The 25,406-nt window shown below is 41.9% G+C and overlaps 1 protein-coding gene across 2 annotated transcripts; it reads right to left on the bottom strand.

The window, feature by feature from the left end:
• Positions 1-18: 18 nt before the first annotated feature.
• vwde (von Willebrand factor D and EGF domains) lies at positions 19-24,514 on the bottom strand. 2 transcript variants are annotated; one of them, XR_013932987.1, is made up of 32 exons: positions 24,111-24,514; positions 21,824-22,014; positions 18,402-18,633; positions 17,558-17,641; positions 16,444-16,676; positions 15,563-15,652; positions 15,042-15,189; positions 14,490-14,707; positions 13,792-13,865; positions 13,394-13,667; positions 12,844-13,040; positions 11,652-12,508; positions 10,506-10,642; positions 9,930-10,094; positions 8,571-8,675; positions 7,473-7,587; positions 6,677-6,933; positions 6,037-6,256; positions 5,569-5,706; positions 4,762-4,983; positions 3,823-4,215; positions 3,532-3,627; positions 3,347-3,442; positions 2,992-3,087; positions 2,594-2,689; positions 2,398-2,493; positions 1,818-1,913; positions 1,637-1,732; positions 1,260-1,355; positions 914-1,011; positions 661-818; positions 19-628 (listed from the first exon to the last, which is right to left on the bottom strand). XR_013932987.1 is itself a non-coding variant. In XM_080425572.1 (31 exons), the coding sequence occupies exons 1-31, from the start codon at positions 24,184-24,186 to the stop codon at positions 804-806; spliced, it is 5,307 nt and encodes a 1,768-aa protein (XP_080281698.1). In that variant the 5' UTR covers positions 24,187-24,514; the 3' UTR covers positions 19-803. The 2 variants fall into 2 exon arrangements, 1 of the variants encoding a protein (XP_080281698.1); XM_080425572.1 differs by having other exon boundaries at positions 19-818.
• Between the last annotated feature and the right edge of the window lie 892 nt (positions 24,515-25,406).

The following is a 25,406-nucleotide window of genomic DNA, read 5'->3' as shown; positions in this document are numbered from 1 at the left end:
AAAATAAGTTTGTTAAGATATCATTGATAATAAACAATACAAAAAAACTGCATACTGTAGAACACCAACAGGTCATCATTTTTGATAAATAAGTCTTCAGTGGAATAACAATCAAAATGTAGACAGATCTCATCTAACCAAACACTATTAAATCACAAAAAAGAAACAAATGCAGTCTTGTTATATTTTGATATGTTCATAATAAAACAATTGAATGTGTGACGTTAATCATAATGAGCATGAGCAAAACAAAGCTAGTAGATTTGAGAGAAACAGTGCACATTGGTGACAGATCAAGCAATACTTGACTATTACACAGCAAACTACACAATACAAAATGTAGGAACTAAAAGCATAATTATCTAGAAACAATCTCGCATTTATCAATGAATCATCGCACATTGCCATCTGATTCATTAGTCTTTTGCTTCTTTTACGTAATATTGTGCAGTAACACTTAGCTTCTGTATAAAATATCTGCATAAGAACTGCTTTGTAGCTTTATGCAGGCAACAGATGTGCGACTCCGAGTCATGAGGTAGTGATATACAGGGACCATACGACAAGTGCAATATATCAAGTCCCTCTGTTATTGTTTAAATATGCACACAAACACAAGCAAACAGGCCTTTTCACACACACACACACACACACACACACACACACACACACACACACACACACACACACACACACACACACACACACACACACACACAGTGTCACACATACAACTTTGTGGTGCTCTTCTTGCTTTGTGCATTTTGTAGTCACTTTACTTTCATTGCAGCATTTCATTTCCATCATGCATGTGGTGCCTGTAAACATACAAAGATAAATATGGTACAACATATTTTTTGTATTGACAATAAAATACTACATGGCGACAGTATAATCATAAGAAGGTGCTGACCTTTACTCCACAGGTGAGTCCCTTGTAGCCTTTACGACAGTGGCAGAAATCAGGAAGGACACACCTCCCACCGTTCACACATCGCTGTTTACAGATCGCTAAATATGAAATCAATATCGGACAACATATCAGGCATTAACCAAATGAACCGTAGCATCACTATTCTGGGGCAAACATTCTGCAAAAATATCAGAGTGTTTTGTGACGCAATGTGAGCTTGTGAATCAGATTTTAGTTTAAGATAAAAAATAAAAAGGGACATACATTTCTCACTATAGATACACACACAGACAAACAGAGTCCATCTGACCATTCAATAGTATCACCAAGGGATCAAAAGACTCACGATTTTGACACTGAAGGCCCTCCCAACCAACTGGACAATGGCAGGTGTTTGGTCCCACACATTCGCCACCATTCTTGCACTTTTGCAGACACATAGCTACATAGAAAACAGATTAATGTGTGAAAACATGAAATACATACAGCATCCTGTTAACACCAGATCTATATCAATATTTTCGTATAATTTTAGCTAACAAGAGGCAGCATTTTTCGGATTCCTTGCTAATCAGGTTAGATGAAGATACAGGTATGATTTCAAAACCATGTTCAACAATCAAACGATGGCTAGTATTTTTAAATGAGTCCAGAGAAGGTTTAGGGCTTTCCTTTTAGCTGAAACAGGCATGATGTATTTAGATAATATAGGGTGTCACTCACGTATGTTACACCGCTTTCCCTTCCACCCAGATGTACAGGAACACGTGTTGGGACCCACACACTTCCCCTTGTTCATACACATGGGCTCACAGACACCTGGAACACGTATGTAGTATGTATAATGTTATGAGGTGTCCTATAGCAGTAAACATTAATTCAGATAAAGCTGAACAAAACTTACTCTTTTGACATCTCTTTCCTGTGTAGCCGTCAGGACAAGAACACACACTGTTTCTCATACACTGACCACCGTTCTTACAGGGGGGACTACACACAGCTGAAAGACATAACATGCATAATGCATCAATAGATATAATATCTAAAACATTCTGCAATGTGTTACTTACTGATATAATAATTGCAAAGTGTACAAAACATTATTTATAATTATTTTATCATCATTTCCAGTTTGGATTTTCTTTTACCTAAGACTTGAATATGAATTCATGAGTCTTATCCATATTTAATATTGTAAAACTGAGTGACACGCAAATCCAGCATCTGAAAAACTTCCTCTATAAATCATATTTACATATTTATTATGGTTTAGAGGGACTAGACCGCCGTCTGCCATTATAATCATGTTTTGAGACTAACAGAAGGAAGGCTGAGATGGAATCAGCATATGGAATGAAGAGAAGGGGGGATAATAGAAGGATTTGATCGATGGCCAGCAAGTATACATGTGGATATGGATTCAGGGGCCTTAACTACTATACCATCTCTGGGCACAATAACTTATAACTTATTTTTCTTCTTACCAATCTGACACTGGGAGCCATAGAAGCCACTGGGACAGGCGCAGATATTAGGCTTAATGCACGTTCCTCCATTCAAACAGACAGGACTGCAGACAGCTATGGAAGACACAGAGAAGTACACTAAAATGCAAACACCTAAACTTGTGAAAGATATAACCGATGTGTTCTGAGCCCAGTTCAGTGTCATCTGAATTACCTGAATTACATGTAGGTCCATACCAGCCAGGCTTGCATTTGCAGACATCAGGGGAAATACACTCACCACCATTTTCACAGTGTCGATTACACACCACTAAGTAGGGAGAAGAACTATTAGTATCCACACTTCTATCTCATAGTCAGTGATAAACAAACCTGGGTCATATACCGTTTATACATTGTTTTAGACTTCTTATGCATGCGAAACATTAGTAATTGCCAGGTAATCAGACAGTTATAATTCAGTTCATTTTTCTGTGACTGACAACTTACCTGACATTATTTGGATTGTCCTACTGCAGTAAAACCCACCAATCTGGTATTAAAATAATCTTTACAAAAGATATGACAACATGCTATATCACATAAAATCTGAGTAATTAAATGGTTTCTCACTGATTTCACATCTCGGCCCTACATAACCGTAGGGGCAGGTGCAGAGATTTCTGGCCAGACAGGTCCCGCCATGTTGACAAGGTGGCTCACAGCTAGCTACAAAGCAACAAACACATAAGAAGAAGTCCTATTCAATATATTAAGAATTTAAATATTTGTGTTGTGAACCATGCATGTCCTAAAACTATGTTTTAGTAGGCTAGTTAAGAAAATAATAATTATGTTCTTCTCCAATTCACTTGCACCAGAAACTGGGCTGATCTAAGATGACAAGCTGTCAACTTAAGACGTTTTTGTTACACAGCAGAGCAGTGATAAACCTCTTCAGTATTCTACGACAGTGTGTTCTATTTACCTTCATCACAGGTGTGCCCACTGTAGCCCACAGGACAATCACAAACATTAGGTCTCACACACTTCCCTTGATTCTTACAGTCAGGCCGGCATACCGCTAGGAAGAAAAGGAAGATCTCAGAGTCAGAGGTGGTACGTAGATCATTTCGCCCGCCATCTCTCTCCCTCTCTCTCTCTCTTTCTCACCTATATGGCAGTTGTATCCAGTGTAACCTTCCTTGCAAGTGCATGTGTTGGGCAGAGTGCATTCCATCCTCTTTCCACATTGATACCGGCAAACAGCTGAAAAACAAAAGCAAAAAGGCATCCATCCATTATGGCATTACTTCTCCTTAACACTTGACATAATAATATAATAAACTATCTAATATCATAGAACGTTTTGATCAACCATTGCACAATATGCTTCTGAATCACTGTCACCAAAGTAACTCTTGTGAATCTAGTGAGCAAGCTCAAGAAGATACTGAAAGCTACCTTTACATGTGACTCCATCCCCAGTGTAACCATAGGGGCAGCGGCCACACCTGAAGGATCCCGTGGCCATGGGCTCACACTGCACACCGGAGAAGCAAGGTGAGTCAGCACAGGTCACTCTATGTGACGGTGACTCCACAGGGGTCAGCTCCTCCACACTGTGGACAGTGGCAACAGTGACAGTTTGGTCCACTGGGCTGGTGGTCGTCTTCCTGTCTACAGATGACACCCTCTTTGTAGTAACAACGTACACTTCTGTTTTTGTCCTTCTGTCAAGGGGTCTTCTGGGTACAGTGGGTGAGGATGAAGATGAGATGGTAGGGATTTCTTTGCTGGAATCTGGTTCTGTGACTTGAAATCTTCCATTTGCTCTACTGGTGCCTGTTCTCTGCCCTGAAAAACACTGGAAGTTAGAGGATAGGGCTTGAAAATGTACATAAACATCACCGAACGAGATGCGAACGAGAAACAAAAGACAAACTATTTCCTGGTGAATTAGCATGAGTTGGCCAATGGACTGCATTTATATAGTGCCTTCATTCAAAGCGCTTTACAAGGTATTTCACATTCACCCATTCACAGCCAGCAGAAACCATGAATGGCACCAACCTGTTCATTGGGAGCAGCGCAGCTAGGAGGAGCCGGGAATTCGAACCAGGAACCTTCCGATTCCAAGACGGACACTCTACCTCCTGAGCCACTGCTGCGCAACTATTTATTCTTACCAGGTCCAATGAGCTAAGCAAATATACAAACATTTAAAAACACAATCTATCAATTTATTTCTTCAAATATCCATGAAGAAATCTATGCATCTATCCATTTCACCAGAGGGGTCAAAGCACAGGGGGGTCATCTCTGACAGTGCAGCCATGCCATTGTTGTAGTATCATTAATATAATTATCAATGATACACTTCAATAATTGTGTCATTCTCACCTATAGTGGAGCTCTTGCTGCAGGCCTGTCCGTTCCCTTGGAGCCCGAGTGGACAGGGTCCACAGATGAAACCCGTTGAGACGTGGGTGCTCTCAAAGCACTGAACACCAGCGTGACATGGCCTTCTAGAGCAAGGAGAGTGTCCAGAGGATTTGGTTTTGCCTGAACCCTGGGGGACTCTCGCTGGTGTGACCACAGCCTTGCCAAGGGACTCTGTGTTACCTTGACAAAACAGAAAGAGGCTAGGCCCAATTAGTCATTGCCAATTTCAACCCATGTTTGTAAAGTCCCTATCACTGCCAACCCCTACTGTTTGGTCTGGGGACGTAGACAACCATGTGTTTCCTCCGACACACATGATGTTTCCAGCTGCTTCTTTTCGCCTGACAGAGGATGAGTTTCACAGAGAGGGCGTAACGTGTGCAGAAGAACACAGTATCCCTCCCAGTTCCACTCCCTGCTGAAAAGGTGCCCCAACCAACCTGTAGGAGTCGCTAGTGCAGTGAAAGAGAACACCCACCCCGCCTGGCTTCGGCAACATGGCCGATTGTGTTCGTTGGAGCTGGATGCACCGTGGAGGAATGGGACCCGAGTCTCCACAGTGGTGGGCAGTAATTTTAACCCTGCACCACCCGGATGCCCCTCCGCCCTGTGGCCTTGACCATTGCACTCCTGTAGGTTGCTTGTTGTTGCAATTAATGTTATTATGTTATTCTACCACTGCCGTCATTCAGATTCAAGTCAATCTAAAATCTCTAAAAATGTATTGTAATATGAGAAGAAACAGGGAGGAGAGTCTGGACTTACGTGCACAGCTTTTTCCATCACCGCTATAGCCCTGTGGACAGGAACCACAGACGAAAGAGCCCAGTGTGTTGTTACAGCCCACTCCAGGGAAGCATGGCTGGGAAACACACTCGTCAATATCCTCTCTACATGTATGACCTGAAAACATGCAAAACATCACAAATTAACTTACAGCTAAAGGTTTGGTTATATTGTATACAGTCTGCTATTGTATTGTCTATTGGCTTGCTTTGTCACCTTGCACCAACTCTGAGTTCTTATTTGTTCTGTGTCAGCTTGTTTATGTTACTCTATTAGTTAATGATTTGTCCTTGAGACAATCCCATGAAGATGAAATCCAGTAACTTCATTGCTCTTGACAGTCAAAGCGATTCTGATTATTTTTTTTATGCAAATGAATGCACAAAAGGGGACAACAGGATGATATTTAAAAACAACAATTCCACTATATGCATGCAAGTAGGCTACCTGTCATCCCAGGGGGGCAGATACAGGAGAAGGAGTTGGGGCCGTCTATACATCGACCCAGTCTGCAGGGGTTGGGTTTACAGTCATCCATGTTTACCTCACACCTGTCCCCTTTGAATCCCTCGAGACAAACACACAGGTACTCCCCGCTGCCAGTGGGGAAGTGGATGTTGGTTACGCAAGAACCTCCGTTCAGGCAGTCACAGGAGTGCACGGACACCTGGGAGGAATGGGGTACAAAAACGGAGCCTTGGTTGTTTGTGCAGCTTTAGACTCATTCATCTTTTAGAATCCAGTCTCACTTACATAGTCACAGTGGCTCCTAACAAGAGGGAAAATGTTTTTTGCAGATGTGGTTTATCAGATTCAGCAAGTGAACATTGTCTTGATCATTTAAACGTTTGTGAAGCTGGATGCACTTCTTACATTAGTAGTCTTTACATTCAGACTGCACACACTGAGCTCCCTCTAGTGGGTAACTAACAACTGTGACATAAGGAACAGACAAACCTTTTGAATTTGAGATAGGCAGTGTTTCAAAATGGTTCTCAATGGTTTCCTATGTCAGTATATTGATATTGATACAACGTATACTCAATTGTTACAAAGAAATGACATGCACATAAACCCCCACCAATACCTGTACAGAGGCCCTGGCCTCAGCATTACAGTCATCTGTCATGATGAACTGGAACGTGTGTGTATCAGAGGTTTCGGTGGCGGCCTTCCATGTCAGGAGACCAGCAGGAGACAGTGATGCGTCTGCGGGACCGGACTTCAGGGTGAAGAACACCAATGAGCCCTCAGGGTCCCGGGACTGTAGCTGGTAGACAAAGTTTTCCCCCTGGAAGGACTGGATGCCAGACGGGAGCGACTGGAGCTCTGGAGGTGCATTCTCTGGTGCAGTGGAATGAGCAAGCGCGAGAGTGAATGAGTGATTAAATAGATGGATGAACAAACGATTAAGTGGATAAATGTATTAATAAATAATGAATAAATAATAAGCAAAAGCACAAGAGAAAGCACATATGTTTTTACCACACACTGTATACAATGTATGTTGTGGCATTATTTGGTGAATCTCATGAATATGATCTTACTTTATAAGTAAGGAGAACACACTGAAATGATATATAAACTGTCATCTATTTTGTGTACATCCTAAAGTTAGAAGAATACTGTCTGATTACAACTGTCAATTTCTCCTCATAATTACAGTACAATGACGGAACAACACTGACTGAACTAGCAATTACCAGCAATATAGCTAAATGGAATGAGATCTTTAATTCTAGTGTCTAAAAAAGAATGCAGAATAATTATAACAGTCTGATCATGTATAATTCCTATAAAGATACAGCAAATGAGCATTATACAGCCATTTCATGTATTACTTTTGTGAAATATGAAAAAGCTTGACATCTTGTTATACATACTGTCTACAATAGACCATGTGTGTTTGGAAGATTCTGGTCGGCATATCAGGCAAGGGCTGCTGGGATTGTGGTCCCCATCAGCATAGCACAGACCATCAATGTTGCAAGTTTTCTCCTAGGAAATAAAGGCAGCAAATTGAAATGAGACTGACTTTAAATCAAATTCAATGTTTATTTTAAACAAACTGGCTGCCACAGTATAATGCTTGCCATTTCTTGAACACTTAAGCTGAAGTGCCTTAATCAATACTAATCTCAATAATAATTGACTCCTGTAGGAATGGAACTCCTAGTCTGAGCAGTGTTAGTACACATTGAAGAAAGAACACGACACTGCTCTCTGCCAAAAGGAGAACAAAGCTGTTTCTGTTTTCCATGCAAACAACTAAATTGTGACAGGCATCCAGTTGTAAGAAAAACCCAACAAGCTGATTGCCAAACATTCACCCTCTAAACATTCAACCCAGGTGTGTAGCATTTACTTCCTCCCTACGCAAAATTACTAACAGATCTTTTCTGATCAACAGAACCCCATTTCAGTTGCATGTTAAATGTTCTAGCTCTTGCAGAAAACTATTTAGCTTCTTCTAATCAGTTTCATTCCAAAAGGAATTATGCAACAACTGCACATACTGTAATACGTACAATACATGCTTGCAGGCATGAAATATTAAACTCACTGTGGATTGTTAACAAAATCTGCATATTTATTTTGTGAAACATTGGAAATTGTATTGGCATGCATGATGTTTTTCACAATTGAATTTTAGACTGAAACTCTTTAAATGTTATTGCTGAGTATAAGTTTGAATACTGAAGACCATTGCTGACCAAAAATCGTGGTCTGCTTGCATAGTTGCAAATTGACCTGTTTCCACACACAGTTTTACTAGTCTGCATGTCTGTTGGATATCGTGCCACTTAGGTCCTCATGTCTGCTCTACATAATTAAACAGATAAAAATTATTTCACACATGACATGACATTCTGAAACAACCTTTGGTGCAGACGATCACATAATGTTTGACAAATAGTCCATAATGCCATGTGTTACAATTCAACAGCATAGATGGAATTAGTTCCTACTACTATACTCACCCTCAGTGTACAGAGTACTTCAGTGTTGAGACTACAGATATGACAGGCTCCGTCATACAGTGTGAGAATCTTGGCATTGCTGTAGCCATAGCCATCATTGGACACCTGCCAACAGTAAGGATTGAGTACTGTCAAATGGTGGGAAAGGGGACTCCTAAATACTTATAAATGATTACGTTATCGTAAGATACTCAAATAAGTCTCAAGAAGTTCACTTTAAAACTAGAAAAAGTGCTCCTCCAAGCACAGGTCTCCGCCAGGTCAGGTAGGTTATTGTGGGCCAGCAATATTGGGAATTCGCCAATCAGGCTGGAATGTGAAAAATCGGACGGTCCGTCTTGATCACTTGACTAAAGAGATAATATGTACAGAGTTGCGTTATGTTTATATATTTAGGAGTAATATAAAAATAAATTTATTTCAAAAATCGGCCTCCTGGTGGCGCTATAATAGGGCAATGTTGAAAGGGTGGCATTTGTTCCTCAACGTAGTGCGAATCTGCGTGCGAAGTTTCACCGCAATCGGACGCTGCGTTCATGATTTGTGGCATTTTGTTCAAAACGGGCCACTCCTGCAAACTTTAGATGTCAATCTTAGCCAATCAGGATGGTATATGAAAAATCAAACAGATCGGTCTTGATCACATGACTATAGAGATCATGTGTACCGATTTGGATAAAATCTGAAGGAGTAATATCCAAAAATGTGTTTTACATAAGTCCAGAATAGGGATGCCTATTCAGTATATGCGCTGAGCATGCTATTGCTGTAAAGGTGGAACGGCTGAATTGGTGATAAATGTTCTCCGTTCACATGAGCTGATTGCTGTGAGAAAGCATGCACAGACGTTGCCATCTTGCAGCCACATGGCACTTGGGTTCACCGACCTTTCTCCATTGTTTCTCACTGTTGAATACAATTCTGAACACTGAAGAAAGCCTCTGTTCCACAGCTGTACTCAGTGGACTGGTTCCATAGCAGCAGCTAGTGTAAGTAAGTAGACTATCATCATCTGTGACTACTTTGCAACTTTTTCAGCACAGATCTCTATTCAGATCTATACTTGATCTAAACTTGCCTGTTATCATCACATCCAGCAGTTTTGTTTTGAGATGGAGAAAAAAGTGGGAGAGGTAAAAGAAACTGAGTACAGCCAGAGGAAGCGGGAGAGACCAAGGAACTGAAAAGAGGTCAAGTGAAAAACAGCCCAAAAGTTACGAGGCCTAGCAGCTCATTTGTACTTTGTTTGCACAACAACGATGATGTACAGTATTTTCAACTGAAATTAATTATGTCATTTTTGTTGAGCATGAACCAGTGAAGAGAGATGAGCAGCATGCGCTACAGTATGTGACTGACTTTGATCTGCCAGCGGGCCAGAGGTCTGTCTGTGGCCGTCTCCTGGTCCAAGCCTGCAGGAGCTTGTCTGTCCTCCAGGGGGAGCTGGCATTCCAGAGCCGTCACGTCCAGGAAAGTGGCCAGAGCGAACTGGGGATCATCCAACACCCATTCCCCATCCGCAAACTGGAAAACAAAAAAGGGAAGCAGGGATGGAGGAGAGGGTGGAATGACAGTAGAGATGACCAGGGAGGAGAGAGAGAGAGAGAGAGAGAGAGAGAGAGAGAGAGAGAGAGAGAGAGAGAGAGAGAGAGAGAGAGAGAAAATGAGAGTATTTTATTATTAATTGTAGTGAATATTGTCACCACTGTGAGCCATTCAAATGCAAGCACAATTGGAATTGGAACACTATAAAAATTGAAGCTGATAAATAGGTTCTCTCTCCTGATTGGATGAAATTGGTGACCCACCTGGAACTATGGAGCTTTAACACGTTAAAAAACGTTTTTACCTTTAGAGTAAACCTTTATAGCATGAAGTGCAACATCATTAAATAATTTTAAAATAACTCATCACAGAAGTATAAAACCAAAGTACCTTTTCTTTAACAAACTCACACTTGAGCTCATATGAATCCTTAAAACCCTGGCCATAGATTTGGATGGTGGAACAGTCTCCCTGTCGAACGTCACACAGACCTTCCTTCTCCAACTCAGTGATTTCTGGGATCTGGTCTTCACCATATCAACAACAATAAAAACACAGACAATGTTGTCAAGATACACTATGTGGTTTAGTCGCTCAATGGGAAAACAATGACATTGATACTGCCACCCATGCTAAAATGCATGCACTCATTGTACTGTAAGAAGCTTTGAATCAAAAGGGCCACATCTGCACTACATGTAAAGTCAGACTATAGACTAACAAACATAACATAACATTAGAGAAGTAACTAGGGTGACCAGACATCCTGAAACATTCAGGACAGTACCAAATCATTAGCAGTCTTCCCGAATCCTGTAGTTTTTATCTAAAAAAACGGATTTTAATTCATTATTCGTTATATGAAGTCTTATCTGTAGCCCACATGAATTGACAATTGCTGTGCCTATGCACCAACTACAGCTACGATCAATGTGGCTCATGCACACAATAAGTTACAGCATTAGCATAGACATTGCGTCAGCAGCATGGTTATAGCCACAAAGTAACAAATGTGCATGCTATTTTTCCCATTTTCTATTCTAGTGTAGATGACGATCGCGGAACTGCAGGCAGCCACAGAGAAGATGATAGACAGATGTGACAGGCTAGGCACCACACTGATGAATTAATTGAATGAAATTAAATTAATTGTACAGTATACGTAATGATAATTATTTTACACACTGTATACATCACAGCTTGTGTGTATGAGCGTGCGCGTGTGTGTGTGTGTGTGTGTGTGTGTGTGTGTGTGTGTGTGTGTGTGTGTGTGTGTGTGTGTGTGTGTGTGTGTGTGTGTGTGTGTGTGTGTGTGTGTGTGTGTGTGTGTGTGTGTGTGTTTCACTGTTTATTGACACTGAATGAAATGTTCTGGCGTAATGTACAACTCCGCCGTCCAAAATTTTACCCATTCTTAGTATGGTCAACCAGTACATTATATGAACGAACTGAAGACAAAATGTATAATCCTCAGTGTTAATAAATGAACACTGAGGATTGTACTGTGTATGTATACAGTACTGTAACACTTCTTACCAGACAGCACACTGCAGTCATAGGATCCAAATCCTGGGAAGCACACACAGCCCCACTCAGAACACTGGCCATTCCCACTACACAGATTGGGACACTTGAGGACGGCCAGCACCTCCTGGTACTCCCCCTCTCCCCTCCTCTCCTCCAGCAGCCTCCTCTCGCATTCATTCTCCAGCAGTGGTAATGTTGCATTGGCCCATGTCTCATCATCCTTCAGCTGCAGGTCACTAACACACATGGCAACAACACGGCCAACTAAAGCCCGTCCTAGCAGGCGGCCGCATGCTATGGTTATGCTGGCGTTAGCAACCGCTCGCTGGCAGTGGGCCCTGGCTTGCCGATGGGTTAGCCCAGAAGGAGTGGGCCATGTTGGAGGAGAGAAGGCGTCAGGGAGTCCCACTGGTTCATGGTCCTCTGGGAAGAAGTAGGTGAAGCCTTCCAAGTCAGACTGGCTGAGACTCTGGTGCGCTGGGTGGGAGACATATCGGTAAGACTGTCGTCTGGCCCTGGCCTTCTGGCGGTGGACCGCGGTTGATGCTCCATTCCTGGAGGCTCCTCCACGTGGCTGTGCGGCGGGACTCCCGTCCTTGTGCCCGTCAGAGAGTCCTGGTGTTTCTTGGCCTCTGAACAGTTCCACTGATTTAATATATTCAGCTGTGACATCTAACGTGGGGATGATGCTAGGGAGCCTTATGTTACTACGTTGAGAGCAGGTGGAGTCAGAGGAGGAGACGGGTTGAGATCGGGTCCTGGGGGTTGAGAGGTGGGGTTCTGAATGACAGCTACAGTACTTGCGGGAGGCTGGAGCGCTCTGATGGGACGGAATTGTGTCAAACAGACTGGTACCTGGGGAAAGCCTGGCACGGGGAAAACAGCACTGCCATGAAAGCTATGACAAGAATGACCTGAGGCCAAGCTCCAACTATACATTCTATCCATCTGCACAGAACAATATGGAGAAACTGCTGTACCCTATACACGGAACTGTTGAAACTTTCTTTTCATTCTATCCTTTACATAACAAAAATTAGTAAAGGTACTTTCAGTAGATGAGTTACATTTGCACGTAAACATTTTGTAATGACCAAGTACATTGATTACTACAGTTGATTAATATGGTACTTCTGAATCTCCCTCTGAAGACTTCAATTGTTGGCCTCTGCCTAGATATCTACCATAGAGTAATTCTTACCTCCATTCAGCAAGGAAACCATGTACATCCTCCAACGTGTTGCCCCCTGCTGAGTGGAAGTCATTGTCCGACTGTCCATCATATGTCCCACAAAGCCCTTCAGTGTGGTCCCGGTCTGAACCGGGAGCTCGCAGTGTCAGACTCATCCCCCAGTCAGACACATCAGCGCGTATGAATGCTCCAGACGAGAAGGTCACCTGCGGCATTCACAAACATGTCAAATGTAGAGACAGTATTGTAGTTTTACAACAAACAGGGATCTGTTTTTGTCATACTCTTTCAGCTGAAGTAGAATTTGTTTACTCACATTTTGATCATTTAATACAGTTTCACGTTGTGTTTTTGTAAAGTATTTGATAATATTTGGGGGACAGAAAATGAAAATTTGTTTCAGTTCAAGTTTTGTTTGTAAAATATGTTTGGTAACAGACCTTTTTCAATAGTAAATTACTTAGTTCTATGCTATGTCGAAGTAAAAGTGCTCCATAAACTAATGACTAGCTACTTGTATTTCTGCACATTGTGGGTGCACTGTATTGTCCGCACTCACAGTGACTTTACGTCCCCGGTAAGACTCAGTGATTCGAATGCCGCTCTTGCCCAGGTCTCTGTTCTTGACCGTCAAGTGTGGTTTTGTCTCACCCATTTCCCCGTTGCACATGTCAAAGGAAATGACGTCACCCCCATCCCTCGCCACAAAGCCACACACACATGAGGCGGCGTGCACCACACTGCCACACTCCCACTGCCGGACGTGGACCTCAAATGGCCACACATTGCTCTTGTACAGAACAAAAGTGCCTATCTGGTAGTTATCATAGTGCCTGGAATAAGCAAAAAACAAGGGATTATCATTGGTCTATACTGTATGTATGCAATCATATAAGCATTTCCCCATATTGCAGTAAAAAGGAATATCCTGCAGTGCTCAACAGTAGACTTAAGTACCTGCCATCAAATGTGATGAGGTGAGGGTCAGTGAAAGCGTAGCAATACGCAGAGGGCACATCCTTCACTACTATCTGAGTACAAGACAAAAACAAAACAAAACAAAACAAAACATTGGTTTCATTCATCATCAATGTGCTCAGATTTAAATTCTGAAACTGCTATGCCTTTTCACACTTGTGTAGCCCTATTTAATTTAATTTTATATTTGTATTAAATACTTTATTAGTCAGAAATGTAAACAGCATGTGGTACATTCAGACATTATGGCTAAAAGGATAAGTCTAAGCCCTGCTAACCCAGGGCTGACAGATCTGTTAGCCCGTGGCTAATACTTGCTTCATACTTGTAACTTTGAACATGGGGTATAACCAAAACCTAGCCCAGGGCTTCTTAAACCCTGCTTTGGGAGCATGGCTATTATCTGCTGTGTTTTGAGGTTATCCCACAAAACACTGAGGTTAAATTCACTACAGTGAAAGGAGGTCCAATCAAAGACGTCTGTATATTCGATTTGAATGTATAGAAGTTGTGTACTGTGGGCGTTCTAAAGACAAATTGAAGTGTTCATCTTTAAACCAGGGCTTACTCTAAGCTGTAGCCCAAGGCTAAGCGTGAAAAGCCCAATAGATGGAGAAAATTGCATTGCACAGGAGAGGTTAACAATGAAAATAAGTAATTCAAAAGTCTGCCCGTACCTGAACAGGCTCTGGTGAGTATCCATTCCAGAGGAAGTTGTCTGTGACAATAGGTTTGACAGAGATCTGGGCGGTCCTGTCTCCATCCTTGACAAAGTCAATGACGGGGCTGAAGTGGATCAGAGCTGTGCTGCACACCCCATTCCTGCAGGGGGCGCTGGCCAAGTCCACCACACAGGAGGACAATGACAGGTCTGGACCCAGCCTCCCTTCACTTACTGTATAGAGGAGCAAACATCCAATACTTCAATATTGTATTTGTCAATGAGGATAAATGTATAAACATATATCACATTAATATACAATCAAATGATGCATGCTCCACCAATAAGCTAGTCCATGTACTGTATATGTGTGAGCCCACCTTAGAGTGCTTTGATGATATATGAAATACAAAATGTGTGATGTTTTCAGTGATGCGACACAGCTGACAGAGGCTTTATCCAGTTTTCAGATCACCATAAATATGACTCAATTGCAGATATTCACCTTCCAGATTACACACGGATAAACAAAGCGTCAACCTGAGTAGTTCTCCAATGAAGCATTTACCTTCATTGCTTGTGCTGAGCTGTAAAGTGAGGGTGCACTGCTCTGTGGAAGTGGAGGTATCTCCCAGACAGGGGATAGCAACGGTGCTCTCCACAACCAGCTCATACTGCCTCCCATCCTCAGCCACTGTGCTCACTGTGGGCCTTAACTGCAACACATATTTACTGTTAACAGGTACAGTACATGATAGGTATGCTACAGTTTCCTATTATAAACAACATCATATGTGACGGCAAATATAGCCATAGTCATTCTTCAACTTACAGTAAGATATCAAAAGCTATGAAAAACCTATGTACACTGTTTACATTATGCAGTCACTGTTACACGACTGCATAATGCATTTACAGTGTATACCCACACATTCACACACACACACACACACACACACACACACACACACACACACACACACACACACACACACACACACACACACACACACACACACACACACACACACACACACACACACACACACACACACACACCCCTTCATATTTTACATCCATTTGATATACCCTGATCCCAGCAAAGAACTCCTGACTCTCTACTGGATCTCCCTGTTTGTCTGGAGAGTCCAAAAAGAAACACGAACTGATGCAGTATATCTGAGAAAGATAGGGGGGGGGGGGGTGAACGGAGAGAGACACAGGAAGAGAGAGAGACAGAGAGGGGAAAAGGAGATAAAGAGAGAGCATAGATTGAACAAGGCAACAGTCTGAAGCGAGACAATCAGGAGGTATTAAAGGTCATTATAGTTAAAGCCAGGTCACACACTACAACCTGTATATTGACAGATTCTAATATTAGCAACAGTACATCATCGGTGGCCGGCCATGAGTCATGCATCTGTGGTTAAAACTGTGGTTAAAAAAAAGTTTGGGAAACATCATATGAAATATTGTATGAAAACATAAAGATATTTATATATGGCTTTCAGTTTTCGCTATTTAAGGCATTCAATTTTCTTTAAAACCACATTCTATATTCTCAGTCTCATTCATCTCTTTCAACATCAGTTAGTGCTGTTATAGATTTGTTTAATATACAACAACAATGGTCTGTATTCAAAAACCATTGGCAAATTTGATCCTTTGCCTCATTGAAATGGTAAAATATCGAAACGCTGGGGAGAGAGTCTGAAAAGAAAACATAAACATATGTATGGCTTTCAGACGACGATATTTCCAAAACAACTGCATAGTAATCAGCCAAACCAAACTAATTATACTGCTGTGCAAATACTTATGGAGCTCTCAGCTTATTGATTATAACTGGTAGGCTTAAAAAGTTACATGTTTTAAACTAGCCAACACCTGTCAACATATTATATGCATGGAATGACTGATAAAAAATACTTCATTCGTAACGTATTATCACAATCCACATCTCCTCAGACCTTGTCCCCCAGGCGGAGGTTGAAGCCATCCAACTCAATGAATGCGAAGGTCTGCATGGTGGTCTCCTGTTTGAGTTCCTCCTTCCTGCCTTCAGGGGACAGGCGGGACCAGGCGACCACATATCCGAGGGAAGTGTTGGTGGTGGGACCCTCAAAACTGCACTTGAGGTAGGTGGTACTGCCAGAAAGCTCAGATGTGATCACCGGGACAGACGGAGAGCGAGGCTGATCGGCTGGATGGGGGAAGGAGAGATAAGGGCTGGGATAACATGTAAGGACTTGTTTGTATTTTTCTGCATGGTGCTGATGGTTCTGGGCATTTACTGATGTTTTCTGTTCCTGTGGGAAGTTTTCAGATTGTGTTTTGTGTGTTGTAACATATGGGGTGATCTGGAGAGGAATCTAATTATGCTTCACTGGTCACAATGGCGGGTACCAGCTTTCACTGTCCACTTTAACAAATTAAACCCTACATACTTCATGATACTGTAAGTAAAATAGTAAAAATAGCACAATAAACACAGGTACATGTTTATCCTTATAACCACTTGAATGGTCCCCAGCATTCCTATTCTCGAGGGAACATTCAGAGAAAATAGCAGATCTACAAGCTCACACCGCGTCACACTGCGACACGTTGTGAGCTTGTAGATCGGCTATTTTCGGCAAAGAGATTTGGTGTAGAGGGGGGAAAGAGTGCACCAAGTACAGTGCAACTCGGGTCCGTTTTTAGTATAGAGGGTCTAAGTGGTTAAAATAAGCGAATTAACGAAGTATAGCGATGTGCCATCTATCCCTAATTAAACACCCTCCTTCCACCTCTGCAGCCCCCCCAAAAAGAAAATCTACTGTGGGATAATAATTCATGACCTGGCTGAGGGCTGTTACTATGGAGACAAAGCTCTGTGGACGACAAGTACACATGCTCAGCTCATTAAGAGCAGCAGTGAGGGGGCCAGTGGTGCATTCCTTGCCACATGGCAACTGTCTGACCTGTGATTGTTTGGTATTCGCCCTAACACGAGGAGACGGGTGGTGGGCCATATGTACAGCAGTGGGATCCTAACACGAGGAGACGGGTGGCGGGCCATATGTACATCAGTGGGATGCTCACTTTTACATGATCCGTCCGCGTCTGCCTCATCAGGACTACAGGGTGCCGCCGCCGTGGGAAAGGAGACATCTGATATCTCTGATGCTGTAGATAGACAGGAGATCAATAAGCAGCACTGGTCGATTATACACAAATCAGTGAAAAGACTAGAGTTGAGGTTTCATTAACTTAAAAGGTTATACAACAGTGAGGGGTGCCTGTGTGGCTTAGGTGTTAAGTGCAGTTTATTGTCAAACACTATCGAACAAGCAATATGATGGCCATGCATATAATTTGTAACTTAATTAGATTTTCATGCATAGTTGAGTCAATGCTAATCTAATTGCACATGAACGTATACGATAGTACAATATGAAAGCTTTGACCCAAGGACATCAAATAGTTTACGTCTTCACTTTATAATGAACAGACTGTATATTTATGCACACAGTCGTCACACCTTTTGCACAGTTAACCCATTCAATCCGGGAATTCTACAAATGTCTTCTAAATCCTAACAGTTTAAAAATTAAAATAAAACGCATGTTGCTATATCAGTGGTTCTCAAACTTTTTTCCTTTCAAGGACCCCCAAAATGATATGTATTTGTCCGCCGACCCCCCCATCTCAAAATATTTTTTTCAAGGGACGCCGTGAAGCAAAGATTTGAGTTAAAAATGCGTATATATTCAAAGATTTGCTAAAATTTTCACGGTTAAATAAAAAATAAACAAAGAAACCTAAAAGTATACATGATGTGTTCCCGGATTGAAAGGGTTAAGGAAAGCCCTGCTCTGTGGGAATCATCATTATGGGACATTTTACTAAACTGATTGCTTGACTGAACCTGCATACAGTACGGTACCTTGGGCACAGTAGCCCATGCATCCCTGAGTGGGCTGGAGCAGGTAGACGTAGAAATCCCCACAGTTGCGTACAGTGACAGGGATGCGGAACAGACAGCAGTCTTTGCTGCCGCTTGGGAAGAACTGCCAGGCAGCACAGGCTGTGAGCTGCCTGACCTCCAGGGGCCCAGGCAAGGACTGTCCCTCACCCAGGGAGAGCCAGACTGGGGCTTGAGTACCACAGTGGTTCACCTAGGTGATTATGGAGAGAGACAAAGGGAAATAGACAGACAGACAACCAGAAAACAGGGAGAGAGTGGAAGAGGTAAAAAAAAAAGAGGGGTAAAAGAATACTACACTAAAATCAAAATAGATTATCGCCCAGGTATTTGTCAGTGCCCAAGCTTATCCAACGGTGGGCAACGATGAATGCTGTGTGATAATTAGTTTATCACATTCCCATAGTCTTATTTATTGAAAAAGACAACAAGAAAATAGCATTTGGATCAAAACATGAAGTTATTAGATTAACCTTCCTGTCAACGAAGAACTCCCCGGGCCAATGAAATGGCTGTGGGGAGAGTTGGCTGCTGGGCAGTTGGCAGTTTTTGGCTGCTGTTTTCCGCTCTCTGTGTTCTGTTTCCTTTTCACCAGTCTTTTTTGTGCCCTCAATCTGGCAAGACCCAGCCAAGTGGCGCTGTGATTGGCTAACCCTAACCTTAACCTCAACATCACAAAAACAATGCCTAACCTTCACCCGTCCCTAACCGTAACCTCACTAAAACTGTGCCTAAATGCTTTGGAGTGGGAAAGAAAAGTACACCTGTTTAGTTGCTAGGATTTGAACCCGTAGTCTTGAGAACATGAACCTACAGTATCAATGTACTGATCTATCAACTCACTGGTTGGTTCCATCATGGTTTTAGATGCTTTGAACCTGGCCCTGCCCCCTTTCTGGTGGAAAGGGGGCAGGCCCCTTCCTGCCAGGAAGCCAATCAGAGGCAGGTAGGGTGGGTCTTGCCAGACTGAGGGCACAAAAAGGAATTATGCCTCCTGATGCTGTGGTGGAACTTCAGCTGCAATTATTGGTCAGCTGATGTACAACCCGTAGGGAAGATACAGCAGCTGACCACTTAGCGCAAGCTTATCACACTCTTGGCCTGTTAATCACTCCCTTCACCAAGGGAAAATAAAGGCTGGGTGTGTGATAAAATCATATACTGTATAACGTATACGGTATATGAATAAAACATATTGTTGTGTTCCAAGATGTTTTAAATTCACAAGTCAAACTGTTCAATAATATGTATTCAGACCGGTATGGGCACATACTGTAGATTAAACAAAATATTATGTTGAATATGACTTTCACTTAATCCTCCCAAAGACGGTGACTTCTGATAACATGATCATAGCAACTCTCTGCCTTCCTGAACACACTCCTGTGGACAATCATCAACCAGGGAGGGAGGAATCCTGAGGGAGGCTGCACACAGCAGGCTCCCCAGAGGAAATGAGCAACATTCCAGCCCACACTCTCCTTCATAAACATATACGTACACATACAGTACAAATGAACAGACAGACACCATCTGCACACACAAATCACAGGCACATACTGTATCACATGCATCACGCACATCAATCAAACACACCTACCTACACATACCTACATCTCATAGTTGACCTGCTAACTCATCATATGTCCCAAAAACTCTATACTTCAGTTTAACTAAGGCCAGAGAGGCAGAGACACCACCTGATGTCTTGTAAGTGCACACATTTCGTAGACAGAGAAGACAAGTGTCTACTCTTAATAATTGAATAATCAAATAATTTCACAGTTATTAATACTACCAATACTAGATTATGCAGACATTATATATCAGAATACTTCCGAAACAAATCTCTACCCTCTTAATGTAACCTACAACAGTCTCTGTAGATTTGTCCTGAAGTGCCCTTATAGAACCTCTATGTACTGTAAGAGTCTCTTAATTGGTTAACACCTAAATCTCGAAGACATTCTCACTGGCTGCAATTAGCTTTCAAATGTATTGTCTTTATTAACCTCATGACTTGAAACTATTCCTAAATCCCTGCACACCACCATATAACCTGGCATACTGAGCATCCTTTCTTTATTATCCCCAGAATTTAAAAAGAAATTGGTCGACGTGCATTCAAATTTAAAGCCCCATCCGACTGGAATAACCTACCAAATTCACATAGATCTATCACCTCCATTAACGTGTTTAAATAATCTATTTTCACTCACCTTCAAACACCCTGTTAATGCTTCTAATCATGCTTCTAATTGTTCTTAGCAATTTTTCTTAACAATTGTTCTTAACAATTGTTATTGCAAACTTGTATCTAGAGCATTGATATTCATTTCCTAAGGTGCATGTGCATGTTTGTATGTTAATGTTTGTACCCCACTTGAGCATGTTAATGCATGTTACTGCATGTTCATGTTTGTACTGGTTTGTACTTTTGTATGGATAATTTTGTGTTCATATAGTTTTGTATGGATATGTCTCCATATGAAGTTGGCTACTTTGGGGGTGAACTTGTGGGGTGGGAGCGGCTAGTTTTGGGAGAGCTCTTGTCCTGTCCTGTCTTGTCTTGTCTGCATGGATGTATTTTGTTGTATTGTTTGTGTATTGTATAATATACAATACACAAACTATATATTATATAGTTTGTGTAAGTAGGCTAATTGTGTATTACACACACAGCTTTCTAGGCTACTTAATGTCATACATGCTACAATGACTTTGTTCACCAGCAGGCCAGCTTTTTTTGTTTGTTTGTTTGTTTGTTTGTTTGTTAGTCTCATACAAAACATTGTCATATACTGCAGTGGTGGAAAGTAACTAAGTAATTGAGTACTGTAGTAGTGATTTGAGTACTTCTTCCACTGATATACTGTATACACCGGGGAAATGTCAGCAAGTTTTGAAGAAACATCCATCACCCAAATCTACTAGCTAGTGTGGCTTGTACTGTGGTACTGCAGTTACTGAGGTGCCCCTGAGCAAGGCACTGAAACATGAACTAGCCTACTATGGGTGCTCTAATGTGTCAGACTCTAAACTGCAGCCACTGTGAAGCAAATGCATATGTGTCAAGGGCCGCTGTGTGTGTGTGTGTGCGTGCGTGTGCGTGTGCGTGTGCGTGTGCTGTGTGTGTGTGTGTGTGTGTGTGTGTGTGTGTGTGCGTGTGCGTGTGCGTGTGTGTGTGTGTGTGTGTGTGTGTGTGTGTGTGTGTGTGTGTGTGTGTGTGTATGCACTGGCAGGAGGGTCTTAAAAAGAAGCAATTCATGTCATCTTTATCTACACTTAGACATACTGTAGAGGTCTGCCTTCCTTCCAGCCATGTCATCTGAGTTCTGTGCCTTTGCCACAATGTTAGCTATCAACAAGAAGACGTTATTTACCTCAACACACTGAGTGGGCATGCTGGCAGGCTTGTCAAATATCTGAAACTGGTACCATCCTGGTGTTAGAGTGTGGTCGCAGATGAAGTCCTGCAGGGCTGACTGCTGCAGCCAGCTGGAGCTGAAAGTGGTGCTGCGGTAGGGGTTCTGGAGCAAAGCGTGGCCTCCTGGAACACATTCAGGGGGGCGCACTAGAGAAACAGTGAGAGTGTCAGTATACAGTAGGTACTGGATAAACACCAAGAGTCTATAATCAATGAGCAGTATGGATGAACACAGAAGCCTCATTAAAGCATAATTTTTTTGTACTGACACTCATCACACAAACAGGAGAGTGAAGAATATCAAACACATTTTGTTCAGAACTGGGTAAAATGTGCACGTGGCCAACCTTCAGAGTCAAATTAACTTTGACATAGTTCATATCACTGTCAGAATAAGCATAATAATCACAGGAGGTCATCGGAGCCTCTGAAAAACAAAGCTAGTGTATGAAAACCCCATCGCCTTTGAAGACAAAATTAGTACAAGTCTCCCTCGCATCTCAACAGGGTAGTTGGTAACTTAAGCCTTTGATGACAACATGTTTACAGAGTATGACCATTATATTTTAAACACATTGAAAGATGAAAGGTTTTATGGTATTTTATGTATGGTTCGTCTTCTCTTGTGGAGAGAATGGTGTGAATGTGGTTTGCAGGTGTTTATTGCAACTGACAAGTATTCCTTTATACTAGTTATGAATGGATCCTTATAATGAAATGACCCCAGCTGGGACCTGTCTTGGGAACTGGAAGTACCCAGCGTGAAAGTATCAGTTTCAGACTGTGGCTTCCTCAATAATGATAAAAAACCAAGCTGCATCCAAACCAAACATCATTATGATTAAAGTGGTTCAAAGTTGAACAGAATCATTCCAGTGCTGGCAGGACATGACTCCAAATGTCCATATGGTCCATGTTAAGATATGGGTTAACAACATAAGAGGTATTCTAAAAGAGGAAGCAAATGTGAGGCACTTGCTATTCAAAGGCCTTTAAAAAACACTGTTGGAGACATCATATTTTTTCTTTTTTTTCTTGCTTTATATGATTAGCATGTCATTAAAGAAAGCCAAGAGTAGGCTACTTTCAAGTCAAATGTACATTTAAAACAGGAGTGCAACTATTTGTTAGGACCATACCAAAGTAATTCAATGGGGTATTGACATCCTTTATAAAGTAAATGTTGACCTGGCATAACTGGCTTCTGCTAGTGTGCCACCTAAAGAAGGAGCTTGGGCCCAGACCAGAGCAGCCAATTGAAAAGTGATAGCCCGGCTAACTATGACATATTGGCGTCAAGCAGACATGCTGCTGCAGGAGATGACAGGAGTTGTCAGAGCTGTCCAGACATCCATTCTCAGCAGCAGCACCTGGTCACTTCACTCCTTCTCACTGGCTAATGGACGGGAACTTTCACAGACAACGACCGTAGCCCTCAATGCCGTTTCCCTGTCTGAGAGGGCATCTGAATGGGCATCTGAGTGGGCATCTCTTCCCACCTTGGCCCCAGGATTCAAAGACCCATGTGGGTGAGAATACAAAGAGAGGGGCTGATCACCTCTGCTTCCCCATGACAGCACAATAGTTTACAGCAGTGGTTCCCAAACTGTTTAGCTCAAGACCCAAAAGAGAAAATAAGGCCTTTGCCCAGGACCCAAACTAGTGAAAATAGGCTATTTTCACTACTTCTTAAAGATTTGTTTTCTAATTTATGGAATTTCTTAGAGTTTTGGTATTTATTTATGAAATTATTTTGAACATTTTCTGGATTTGTTGTGGGGAAATGGAAAAAAATTTATAAAGGGGATATTTTACTCTCGACCCACAAAAATCTGTCCGCCACCCACGGGTCCCGACCCACTGTTTGGGAAACAGTGGATTACAGTGACCGTGAGAGTGAGACTAGGAGGTATGTATGTATGTATGTGCCCTTGGATGACAGCACTATGATGAATGGGAAGCGAACGAATTCTTAAGAATGCCACACACAAGATATGTTGTAGATGGACAGTTGGACCAAAAAATCATGATGACAATCTAAAGACTACACACATCATGCATATTATACACACACGAGTTTATATCCACTGTAGCCTAATAATCTCGCATTTTCAACATGCAGTTATCCAACATGCAGTTATCCAACCAAACAAAAATAAAAATTGAAAATTGTCCAAAAAAACCCGGTATGAAAATAACTGTAATTGGGTTCCAAATACACAATTCATTGTAGGCTACTTTACCTGTTTGAGGATGCGTTGCATTAGAAAGTAGAAACACAAAGTACGGCAGAAGTTTCAAAACAAGTGTAAATCTCATTGTCTGGCCAACCCAACAAGAACAATGGCCACTAAAACAGTTTTATGATCGGCTACCCCACTCGGTCGTTTCCCCCTAATAACTCAAACAGGTCTGTAATATATTCCAGATAGGTCCAGAGAAGCTCTTGATCGTTAACCACATGAGTTGGTGGAGTTGTCCGGGACGCCGGACTACAGCAGCGCTGCTTCCCACTCCGCAAGGCAACAGCAGCATCACACTGCAGGAGGAGCGTCCAGCTCAGCTGTACACCTTCTCTCTCTGTCTGTGCAACTCCTGTTACATTCAGAAATTACTTCAAAAACAACTCATCTAAGATCTAATATGACTTACTAATTACGTAAAACACATTAAGCGTGTAACACACAAACACTCTCTCTCTCACACGCGCGCGCACACACACACACACACACACACACACACACACACACACACACACACACACACACACACACACACACGGTGGTGGAAGAAGTAGGCATAGGCTACTCAAAATGTTTACTTAAGTAGAAGTATCAATACCACAATTTGAGTTAAAGTACAAAAGTATTGGCATCAAAATGTACTTAAAGTACCAAAAGTAAAAGTATATGCAGAAATCTTCCATAATGTTTAAAAAATGTATACAATCTTTTGACAGCTGATCTACAAGCTCACAACGCATTGTTGTGAGCTTGTACTGTAGATCACCTTGTACAATACCTCAAAATTGTACTTAAGTACAGTACCAGAGAATGTGTACTTAGTTACTTTCCACCTCTACACACGCGCGCGCGCACACGCGCACACACACACACACACACACACACACACACACACACACACACACACACACACACACACACACACACACACACACACACACACACACACACACACACACACACAGTATTATTGGCTGTTATAGGCTAGATACACTAAATCACTCATCGTCACGGTGGACCAGACAATTTTCAGTTTTAGATATTTCTTTTGACTAGATATTTCTGCTAAAGTAACATTAGATAATATGTTGTGTTATTTAAATCAATCTGAATATATGCTACAATTGAATTTCATATTGTGAACTGAATACAGCCAAGGCAAATATCAGTTTTCTCTGTTACTGGTGGAAAAAGACAGATGATAATGATGTCTGTTCACTGGCCATGCATGCAATATTTCATTAGTCACTGGGCCTACTTTAAACCACTTAAACAGATGTCACACCATATTTCTCA

Source organism: Gymnoscopelus braueri (genome assembly GCF_963280865.1).
Source record: "Gymnoscopelus braueri genome assembly, chromosome: 4".
NCBI lineage: Eukaryota > Metazoa > Chordata > Actinopteri > Myctophiformes > Myctophidae > Gymnoscopelus > Gymnoscopelus braueri.
Note: the sequence above shows the minus strand (reverse complement) of the source record. Positions and strands in the feature narration are given on the sequence as shown.